This window comes from Athene cunicularia (assembly GCF_003259725.1).
Source record: "Athene cunicularia isolate RWA chromosome 1 unlocalized genomic scaffold, athCun1 chr1_part2, whole genome shotgun sequence".
NCBI lineage: Eukaryota > Metazoa > Chordata > Aves > Strigiformes > Strigidae > Athene > Athene cunicularia.
This window is the reverse complement of record NW_020799092.1, coordinates 8,720,373-8,732,562: the sequence shown is the minus strand read 5'-3', so window position 1 is coordinate 8,732,562 and position 12,190 is coordinate 8,720,373. Positions and strand designations below refer to the sequence as shown.

Here is a 12,190-nt window from a genome sequence, read left to right as displayed (position 1 = left end):
CCTTTCATGTATGAACTATGGGCAGGAAACTATATTCTTTTAAAAAGGGGGGAAATTATTCTCATCTTTTTCTCCTTTTGAGAGTGGAAAATGCACTCTTCATATTCAGTACTCACACCTGTGTTGCTGGCTTCCTGGTGGATGTGGTCTGTCATGATTAGACTTGGACTCTTGTATTTTTATTCAAAAGTTTTACTACAGAACTATATAAAAAAGATAAATGGGACTATTCATCTTTTCTGTAAATACTGATTTATGTTAATGCTTTTCAGTTTCACTGTATAATTACACATGCATTTATCATGCATCTTCTTTTTGAATAGGACAAATGTTACCCCATGAACTCAGTTTCAGGTCAGTAGTGAAACTGAAACTGTACTGCTGAGTTCCATCCGGAGCCACAGCATGCCTGCCTTGAAAGGGGAAGCAACATATAACTTCACCAGAAATTTACCACCAATGGCATTAAATTGCGGTCATCAACAATTTAATCTGATCATCAGCTCCAATGATCAGATCAGCAAATTCTTTTTTTTAAGGAGTTATGCTAAATATGAGACTAGCAAAAGTGAAGCACTCGTATAGTGTGTATTGTAACAATGCCCAAGCCTGACAGCCCACAGTGGGGTGTATCCTCATAGGCAGTACTGTAGCTGTAACATTTCAGTATTAAGTACAATTCTACAAACAGGCCTTAATTGCTTATGATAAAATAGTGCATCTGGGATGGCACTTGTAAAACTAATGCTCTGCTTACACGTGCCTTACTATAATAAAGGAAGGATTCGAGAACTTAAAATACACACCTTTTGACTGTTTAGTTGAGTTGGAAAAAACATTGAACTATGTGCATATACGTTCCACATTTCTTTGCGGCACTTGATGTCTCTGGCTGTTTCTTAGGACCTCCAAATAAATTCATGCCATGGGCTGGGCCTAGTATACATAGGAGATGTATGGAGTGTAGTCTGATTGCCTGCAGCATTTATTGCCCCTTGCCTTCCAGGGCTGTCGTTCCAGTATTCCAGTGCTTTGCACTTTGCTGAAAGATAGGGGTTTTTTTAATGTGCGAGACCTCAATGTGTCTTAGATGGAAGAAATCCTATGTGGCAGAGGGAACTTCAAAGCTGTGGGATCGTCTCTGTTCAAATGCAACCAAATTTTTCAGGCAGCATCTGGAAAATGTATGGTATATTTCAGAGAATAATGAGGTAATACCTATATTTGGCTTTTACAGTCAATTAGTAAAATGATACTCTTGGCACAATGCCAAGGGAATTTGGGATAGGAAGTCGGTAGCACAGTGTAGGACTAAGGGAAAACCCATTAACACAAAGCTACTTTCTTTGTCACAGCTCTTGTTTTGCAGAGACAAATCTGGATGTGTACCACAAACATTGTTACATTTTAAGCATTCCATCTACAGTGAGTAATGGAGAGATAATGAAATTTTATTCAGCACCTGGATTCAAGGCTAGGAAACATTTTTGCTAACTAACTGTTAAAAACTAGTTATAGAAGTCCTCTCAGCAATTACCAAAATTCAGCAAGCTCAGGGTGGAACACTTGAACTTAAGAACACCTTACAGCTATGCTGCCATTACAGTGTAGCAACTGGAAAATACTGCATCCCTCTGCAAACCCTGTGTCATTTGTAAGAGCAGTTAGGGTTTTTTGCTATTACTGGGTTTATGAAAAACATTTGGAGATGTCCATATACAACAGGATAAAACTCTCAGAATAAACAGGCTTTCACATGAAAAAAGCTTGCTTTTGCTTCCTGCTGTCAAAAGTATTTAGACAGCAGTATTATTCATCAGGAAAACTGATTTTTGGAAACAACTAATTTCTAAAGTACTTTATCATGTTCTACATCATTGATAACTACTGCTGGGATGAGGTCATAACTTCCTTGCTGTGTTTAATCGCAGGAGTTGCTTTATACAATATTCTGTTGTTGCTAACATAGAGTAACTTAATCTGTGTCTGTCTTTCAGCACTAATGGCTTCTGTTGAAACAATTCATGCCTGAGATGTACGGACCTGACCTATGAAAATATGAGAAGATATTGTACAGTATATTTTAAATCTATGAAATTCATAGTCCTGATGCTTTTGGCCACAGAGCATCATTTTATCACTTCCTGGAAAATGTTTATTCCAAGAGAGCTTTAAATGGCCCACATGTACACTCAGAAACCTTCAGATTGTTCTCCTGATACCAGCTTGCTGCTATGATTTCTGTGCACATAAAATAAAGGCTCTTTTTAATGTGCAGCCTCCAGTCAGAACTTTATTTGCTATTCTCCAGGATTTAATGTTCTTTTAATTATGGATCATATAAGTTTACTTTCTTGCTTCTCTTAGATGCATAACTCAGTTAATTTTACGTATCACCACTAAACCTTGTTTTACACTTTTAAACACTACAATTTATTGTTTTAACATTTTATTTGTAAAATTTTTATATATATATACATATAGATATATTTAAAATATGCCATTTTTATTATTGCTTAGCAAAATATGTCCCGTTTCTGCTGTAATTATTTCTTGGTCAGGTTGCAATGTCAGCAGTTACTGCCACACTTCTGTCAACATATACATTAATGTTAGTGGTTACTTTTTCTTAAATAAAATGGAGTGTAGGTATTTTGAGGTACTGGGCTTTTCCTCCGTTGGGTTAGGGTGTGTACAGCAATAAGCCGGTTTTCAATCCAGTACTTAGTTTGTGTACAAATGTAATTATGTTCATTGTGTATATATTATACAATGAGCTCATACGATGTAAGTATAAGAATCCACTTATTGTTCAAATACAAATGTTCATATCCCATTTCTTTTATATCATATTAAATAAATGTTGATGTTCTTAAGGACTTGTATGGTTAGTATTTCTTCCAGCAAACAGATGTCACACTGCATTCCACCTTTTGATGTGGGGAGTGCAACAATTCTTATCTCATTGGCAATGTCACCTGTCAACCAGAGTAGCAGTGACAGACTCTTAAGAGATTCCAGTCTTCCTCTACAGGAAAGAATAAGGCTGCAACACAGAACAAAAAGACAACCTGGGACTGAGATGCAAGAAATACAGGTTCAGCTCCTGACTCTCCCAGACTTGTATTGTGATGTTGGAATAATCACTTAGTCATTCTGTGCCTCCATTCTCTGCCTGTTTACTTGAGAGGTAATAGCCTGTCTTACTGGGGTGTGGTGAGTAGTAATTTAGTATTTGCAAATGTTGAATACCACGTTCAGTGGGATTAAGGAGATAAGTATGATGATTCCTTGAGGCTTTGACATCTGCAAAGCATCTTTCAGAAATTGAAAGAAAACCTGAAATAATTTGTCATCATACTACAGATGTTACTAGCTTCACTTTTCCATCTCACACAGCTGTCTGAATTTGCCTGAGACAAAAGAGGTTTAGAAAATAATGATGAAAAATAAAAAGTTTTAAGGGAAAGCTTTTGAATCTAGGATGAATAGCTAAGGAATCTTTTAAAAGTTCAGGCAACTGCTGTGTGCTTCAGTGCATGTGTGTGCCATAAGTGGTAAGGCAAGTTTCATAAAATGACAACTGCCAGCTCCTGTTGTGCTTTTTTATCATACAAATCATATCCTGTTCAAGTTAATATCGCTGTACTAGAGACTATAGAATTCATTGTACTTTTCCATAGAGGAGTGCCTGAGATTGACACACAATTTGAAATTAACTCTCTGTCACTGCCCCCTTAAGTAGGAGTTTCTATTCATTGTACTCTTCAGCCAGTCCCAGCTCTGCTGCCAGTTCTCCCTAGGACTCTGCCTCTAAGACACAGACTGCACTGTCTGTCTATCTGTTGTTTTGATATTTTCTTAGAAAAGGAAGAAATGGGAAATGGAATTTAGCAGCAGAGTTTCGAGGGTCATAGTCAGAGATGGCTGAAGCAAAGAAGAGGAATCATGATGCAGGCAGACAGCATCCCACTGAAGTTTGACCAAAGAACCTTTCTTCTTTTTTTGGAACAGTAGCCCCAGATCAGTGTATCCTTCCATCCAAAACAGAGCAAAGAGGAGGAATGTCAGGGTTGTGGTTTTTTGGTTGGTTGTTGTGGTTTTTTTTTTTCCCCCCTCAACCAGCTGAGTTTTCAGTGGCATTGCTGGAACACCTGAGGCAAAGCAAATAGGACACACCCAGTTGTCTCCCTAACCCTTCTAGAGATTGCTGCTCAGCTGTCAGGCTTTGCAATCTCTTTTTGTCCTTACTGCCAATAAGAGAATTGCAACCAATAAAGGAAAGAATGACTAAGTGGTTTTTGGACATTTATAGATCTTGCCTGTGTTCAAAGCATTTGTCAGTTTGGTGTATCTGCAAAGTACGTGCAGTTTATACTGAAGCTGGAGGAGGGTGGGAGAATAGGCAAGTTTTTGCTGGTATAACTGTTGGCAGACAGTAAATGATTCAGGAATGTAGTAATGCTCATGGACTATAATTTCCTGTGGGCACTTGCAGCAAAGACTTGCAGTTTCATTGGGTGCTCTATTTTTTTGTGTCTTATGTAAAAAATGTATGGCTTTGTGTTATCACAGAGCATCTACTGTCTCTTACCTCATTAGAATAACTCATCCTAGTGATCATACTTCTGAGAGATAGAAATATCAGAATACTGATATTGTCAGCCTTCAAACTTTTATTTTCAGTTTCTATCTGTGGTATTTTTGTATTTCTGACTGATTGCTTTATTGGCTATTACACTGACACTTGTGTATACAGAATGTGCTTTTTTTCAAAAGTAAGAGTCCTTAGGAATAATGCAACACATTCTCTACAGATGTTCATGCTTTTCAGAACCAATTACATCTATTTTTGTCTTTTGTTCACCATTTGCATTGTTCCATGACTACTAGAGAATGTGATTCTTTGAAGTCCCTTAATAAAGTGACATTACTCAAACAGTTATAGTTTGGTGTCTTGGCAGTTTTTGTATGTTGTGGACTGGCTCAAAGAGAAAGACCTCACCAGGCAGTTGAAATCCAAACCTTGTTTATATTATTATTGAGGGGAAAAAAATTAGTCTTCAGTTAACATTTCTTTATAAATATGTCTGTCATAAAATGAATCCAATAAAGTTCTATTTTCAGGAAATCAGAAAAAATTTAAACAGTTAATTTCTATCTAAACCACTTTAATTGGACAGTCTGGAAGGAATTATTACCCACCCTACTGGATAGACTAGATGTAATAACCAGGAGTACATACATGAAAAATGTTAATTGATAACACAGTAATAGATACAGTAAATTATACAGTACTTGGACTGGTGACTTAAATTATATCCTGGTTGAGTAAACCAGCTAAGTGGAAGTTCTTTAATCAGTGGTGGTGCTGGATAACTCTTACCTGAAACTTTTTATTATATTGTAACAATAAGTTGTCTTTTTTTATTATTATTTTCTAATAAAACAAACCATAAATAGTACTCATTTGGATTTCAGAAGTGGTTTGTCATGTCTTTTCTGCACAGTACTTCTTTTTATCCCTGTGATCCTAGATTTTGCTAGACTTACTTTCTTAAGTTATTCTAGGGTAGTTAAACTTATTTTACTTTGAATCTTCAGTTAAAATGTTATTTTCTATCCTTTGGAAAGTTGACATTTAAATGGCAAATGAACAAATTGCCTATACCTGGCATTAATAATATATCTGAAACAACTTTTTTAAGGATGCACATGAAAATAAAGCAACATCTGGCCTTCATTTCTTCTAAAGAACATTATATATATTTGCTGTTACATACTTGAAGCTGTTCAGCTTGTCCATATGGGAACACTGAGGAAGCTGCTACAAAATAAAATGGAATATACTTGTGACTGAAAGCAAACGTCTGGCCCAAAATGAAGGCTAAAAGCAACTGCTTTCTGAACTTGATACGTACAACTTGTTACCCAGCTGTTCCAGATGTGTCAGTATTCAGATGTTACTTGTGGATTTAAGGTTTTGGTATTTTTTGTGATGTTTCTTCATTCTGTCCTACGCCAAATAAAATGGGTTTTTAAGGTCTGTCTAAATACTGTCTAGCTGTTGTTGTGAAACTGCAAGTAGCTCTTAATTGTAGCTATGGGTAAGTAACATCACCACAGTGGTTGCTTATTGGCTTATGTGGCAGTCTTGCTATGGATGTGTTTAACACTTATTTAGGCTTGGTTACGTCCTGTTTGGAATAAAAGAAAAAAATAAGCAAAAGGTGCTGTTTCCAGTGGACTGCAGTAGAGTATATCAGGACAAAACCAGATGTGGTCTCATTAACTTCTTTATTGCTGAAACTAAACCTAAAATAAGGAATTAATTTTTTCTCAAATTCTATCCAGATCCCTGTTTTATGGAACAGGAATACTTCAAAGAATATCAGACTAAAAATGGAAGCACCCTCTTCCTCTTTTGAAGGTGAAATGAGTACTGTTAAAAAAAAAAAAAAAAAGTAGACCCCGCAGGTTTATACATAAAATAAGCAAGACTTACTTATGGCCTAGAGATTTGGTCAATGAAAACTCAGAAGAATACCAGACCCTCAACTGTTTTCATCTGGTAGTTTTCCTGAATCACAGTGAAGTGACCGGCACTGTTTGTGATTCTCTTCTGCCACTTTAAATCCACTCCAGCCCAATGCGTAAAATATTCTGCATTCCTTGTATGGAGAAAAAAATGCCTTATCCATACAACAGCTTTCTGTCCCTACATAAGCAGATTAATCCAGGCCACCAGTTTCTTGCTTGAAATTGTTAAAAACTGCAGGTGCTTAGCATCTTGAAAGATCAAGCTCAAAACATATCATGTGAGGCACTCAACATTTCAGGGTAACTTGCATGTGAATCTCCCTTATTTTCAGCAATAACTCTATTTAGAAAAAAAAAAAAAAAATTTCAAAGTAATAGTCCTATTGCTAGAAATCAAGTAATTAGTAAGTATAAATGTATAAGAATTTGAGAAATTGTCATTAATTGACAAGAGTACCTTTCAAAGCAATTGAGAAAAAGCTACAAAATTCAGCAACTCTCAACTCAAAAATCACCTCCTCACAGTATGAATTTCTGCCAAGTCTTAACACAGATTACATGTGTAGTTGACTGCTCTGTAATGTGTAACTTTCTTCTTGGTAAAATCCCAAATCAGCAAGAACATGGAGGCTATTTCAGATGTTTTAGGTTTAAGGATGAATGATTTTTTTTTTTTTTAATATTTTCATGCTCATCCACCAGTCTTGGAAACAGCCATTAGTGACTATTGGATTTATTCTTTTTATATGCTGAAATGGTTATATCTAGACAGGGAGAAAAAAAGACAGCTGAACTTTGATTAGTGTTTTTCGATGTTTGTGACTGCTGCTATTTTGTGTTTGATTTCTGACTGCCTGGAGACTGTCTCAGAGTTTACACATGCAAGGGCTGGTACTGCACAGGAGCCAACTTGCATATGAGTGAGGACTGGCTGAAGGTGTCATTTCATGAGCTAGGAGCTTGCCTGGAAACCTGGGATTGTTTGATCTAAAGCACCGTTGAGTAACAATAACATTTCTGGCTGTTTTCTTAGCCTATGCCAATATACCTATATTTTGTAACTACTGTATCTATTAGATTGTGCCTACAAATAATAAATACTTTTTAATAAAGACAAAGTGCCTGGATAATGTGTGAGTCCCTGATTGCTATTTATAAAGTAGTAGTTACTAATTAAAGAACCAGCCTTTCAACCATTTAGGAGATTGTGTTAGTGAAGAGGAATTGGTTAATACACAAATGAATTGAAACATTAGAAAAAATCATATAATCTGATTCTTTAGAATACAAGGAGGAGGGGGGGAACTACTCCAAACTTATGGCAGTTTATTTTTTATTTTATTTATTCTTTCATGATCTTAAAGCTATTCTAGTCTGTGTGATTGGCTAAATATAACCTAGCTAAGCTCTTTTTCGTTTCTATTATCCAGAATTTAGGACAAGGAAGAACAGAGGTCATGACATTTTGATCATTTTTGCCTCATTAAAATCTTGTGGACCCCAAGGAGCACAGTTAGGTCATGGTTGTAAAAGGTAGGAGTCTAAAGCCTTGCTTTGAGCCATGCCTGTTTCAGAGAAGTGCTCCGCACAAATTACCATCCATCTTTCCCTGTCTGTCTGGTTCCAGGCTAGAGCATTTCAGTTATTTCACCTTTAAAGAGAATCCCTAACTTTTGCAACATTTTCAGGCAATTAATGATAGGCAGTCTGTGAAATCTAAGATCTCTTTACAGCTGATGGCTCTAAACTATTAGGAGGATGACTATACAGGAGTGAATCCCAGTTAAAGCCAAAGCACTCCAGACTTTCTGGGCAATTCCCAAACCCTCGGATGCTGTAACTGCATCTTTGCCTGAATGCAGCAAACCAAAGTTCTGTTCAGTTGATCAGATAGTCTCCAACAACAACTATTGAGGAGCTGTTGAATTTAAGGATGCCCAGCAAGTTGAATTTGTATTTTGAAAAGTGATGTTAGCAATCAAAATTATTGCAAAAGGAGGCTTTTCCTCCCACAGCCCTCCCTTTTTCCTGCAGCTGTCAGTAGGCACACTCACTAGCTTGTGCTGTAAAAACAGCATTATTACCTGTTGGCCTTGATGCGAAAGGAGCCAATCTCAGCTTCCTTCCAGTATCTGCACTGGGAAGATAAGTTGTGATAACAGGGGAAGCTATCATAAGATGAAGGACACATACCTTATCAGTCCAAGTTCAAGTACTCACCCGGAAGGACCCTGAAAGAACAAAGTTAGCCTTGCGGCAGCTGCTGCTACTTTCCCACTCCAGCTTTCCTCCTTTTTCCTCTCTGCCTGTGCTTTTGTCCTCATGGCGTGGTTGCCATTGTATAGTAGTTTTAAGGGATGAAAGCAAATCATTGCTGATGAGTGACATGATAGTGCTTTAAATGGGAATGCAGATTGGTTCCAATACCAAGCAATATAGTAATGGGGACAAAGCAAGTGGCGGCAGCACAATAGGCTTAGAGTGATTGCCATAACCATAAGTGACTGACAAAAGAAACTGTGATATACAAATATCAATATGTGTTTTAAAAAAGCCCTGGTGTTAAAATGTCCAGAACTGTCATAGTTCCTGTGGTCTGTGTAGTTTGCAAGTTGTCCAGGTGTGGCACAGACTGCAGCTGACCTGTCATTTTAGTAATATTTAGTATCCCATTCTCTCCTAACTTTATGGAAATCTGGGTGCTGAGCATGTGCAGGAAATTGGGTATTACAAACTTGTCTGAACTTTTCACTACCAGACATTAACATGCGGATGCAGCAGCCTGTATGTAAATTATGTTATCTGAGCTGTTTTATGCATGTGTTTTCAGGATAAGAAAGGAGATTATTTCATTGTGTGAACTAATTACCTGTGAATAAAAAATAAGAGCCTTTTTAATGTTAATGGTAGGCTGTATTTTTATTAACATTCATACTCAGTGATCTAGTGTTGTATGCTTATTGTGTATTTCCAAATATTAGGGACTTGGTCCTTTAACCTAAATGAAATTCTTGATGTGACTTTGCATAAACAGGTTTCTTTGCAAGGTTGTAGCTACATCTCAGAGCCCTCTTTTGCCCATAAAATGGGATTGGTTCACCAACCATAAAGACAAAGTGACTTTTAAGTGTCAAGGTATTGCTGCTTAATCATGCACAGCAACATTTAAAGATAAAAAGCGGACAATCGTATTAAACTGGAACTACAGGACAAACTACTGCGAAACCAAGAAAATATGTTCTTGGCCTAATCTGGAGTTGCATACAACCAGGGCAGCAGAGTTCATGTTCACAGAACAGACCTGAGCCTATATGGGAACAGCCCTTTTGGCTTCAGGTGGGCAGCTTGTATGATTAATTATTATGCACGTACTGCAGACATTATGATACAGGAGAGAATTTGTGCGAGAGTCTTATCTCTTGGTTACTACATCTCATCCAAAATTCAGCATGTAGCTTATTAATACTGTAATTACTGAATTATTATAATCACTGAAATATTTCATGTTTTAATATTTGTATAGCTTTTAAACCAGCATTTATTTTGTTATATTTTGTTAAGCATGATATAGACTGGGTTGTTGGGGTTTAGATATATATTTTACTATAGGACATAAACTGATGATAATATGTTGCATGTAACAGAAATTAATATACCTGTAATATGCCAATGGAAGTTACCAGAGTTACTGTGCAGGTAGTGGACTGAAAAAATCTGTCCCAAAATCTGACTGTATTAGTATGAAAAAGACCTCCAAAATGCAGGCTAGTATAACAGCTGTTGGTCCAGCACTTAATTTATGTGAAAATAATTGGGGGGGGGGAATTTTTTTTTTTTTTCCCTGTGAAGTCCCATTTTAAACTGGCTGCTTTGCTACATCTTTACATGGAACTTGTGGTTGTGAAACTGGGAAGTGAGCATGGCTGAGGAACATTTGTGTAAGATCAGGTCCTCGAGGTATCAAGGAGCACAGAAAGCATGGCCTGAAGTGGTTCCAAAGGATTTTCCTTGGAAATAACAAGGCAGAAGTAGGTCATTGCTCTCTAAAGAGCTGATATCTTAACACTTTTCAGTGCCTGAGTTATACTTCTATAATATGTGCCTCTATGTTGTACCACTCATGCACAAGCACAACATAAATCAAATAGTTTTCTCACCTTGGAGTCCCCAGTTTTATGTGAAGACATATGTAGACATGAATTGTTGTAAGATGCACATTTAAACTTGTATCTTTTTCACCTTGCTCTAAACTGTTATAATAAAAATGTTTCCTATTTTTTCCAGGCTTTAAATAGCTGAATCCACTTTTCACCAAGATAAAACAAATATTTAGCATTGCCAAACCCATCTAGAAATTAAACTGTAAAGATTATGGTACTGATTAATTATCTAGTTAAATTAATATAAAGCCAGACTGCTGCCATTTGTCCTGATAGTAGGCCCCTATAGCAACAGCTTGCTAAGAATGTATAGTGCCACATTTTCATACTGTATTTTAAGTAGTATAGTAGGTGGTTTTGGGGCACTGAACTGCCTGTGAAAAGTACTGGACAGTATTTGTTTCTTGAATACAGTGTAAATGCGTCACTAGCCAAAAATTAAGCACATAATAAATGTTTACCTTCACTGAAAAAAAAAAAAAGTTTTAAAAGACTTAATGGAATCAAAAGCATTATGTGATTAAAAACTAGGCCCATTGTTCTCTATTGAGAACACTCCATGTGTGTGTATAACAGCTTTCACTGGAAGGCTTCAAAGACAGACAACTACACCTCAGAGCAATCCTGGGAAAGAGACTTTATTATGCACATCCTAACCATGGTCAAATTGCTGCATAACAAAATGGTAAAATGGTTTGCCCACTCCTATACAGTCAGTTGCTTTGAAGAGTCTGTGAGCTAGGAATAGACTTCAGGAGAGAGGAATTGCTGCTTCAGCTATTAGAAGATGTGTAAGCACATCTGTAGGGCACACCATTGGGGCATTAAGCTAATTTAGGATTTAAATCTCCCAATTCTGCAATGTATTGCAGGCTTCCTGAAAGAGGGACCCTCCAAACTATTTAAATTCTTAATTATGGAAGGGTCATAGTGCAGCTTAGACTCTCCTGTGTGATAGATGCTGACCTCCTAGCAGCCATCCTCCCCAGGCCAGCAGTATCAGGATTTGCTATGAGTTCCTCAAAACTCCCTAGTTCCCCAGTTTGCAGATCTGGCCCCACTGAGGTCAATGAGAATTTTGCAATTAATACCAGAGGCCAAATTTTCAGATGAGGCTTGTAGAGTTCATCTGAGAGCACACACCTCTGATCATATAATTTGCAAAACAGGTGGCTGTTGCAAGATTGGGTGTAAAGCGCTTGATCTTAGTTTCCGTTCCATTAGTGATAATCATCAGCATGTGCTGGTATTTGTATAGGCTTTCTACAAATTACTGCTGCCTCCTACATGGCATTTTTGATGCCTGGGAGGGGCAAAAGGGAGTATAGGAAGGCCAGGTGCTGTTAAACTGGATAGATGAACAGAAGGTGTGGTGGGTATTGAAGGGGGGGGGAGGGGGGAAGGAAGGTTCCATTTTTGCCAGATTGCAACTGTGTTCCAGCTTCAGAGGGCAAGAGTGGGGAATTTTGCAGAGTAAAATCAGGGATATT

The 12,190-nt window shown here is 37.3% G+C and overlaps 1 protein-coding gene across 11 annotated transcripts in view; it reads left to right on the top strand.

Moving 5' to 3' along the window:
* Nucleotides 1-4,945, top strand: part of PLEKHA5 (pleckstrin homology domain containing A5) — a 187,281-nt gene extending 182,336 nt beyond the window's left edge. For all 11 annotated transcript variants that reach the window (XM_026862748.1, XM_026862765.1, XM_026862756.1 and 8 more), the window contains one exon: nucleotides 1,998-4,945. Coding sequence is in view for 1 of the 11 variants with exons in the window: in XM_026862688.1 (XP_026718489.1) it covers nucleotides 1,998-2,032 (35 nt within the window). In the remaining 10 variants the exon portion in view is untranslated. The remainder of the gene's footprint in view (nucleotides 1-1,997) is intronic.
* The last annotated feature ends 7,245 nt before the right edge of the window (nucleotides 4,946-12,190 follow it).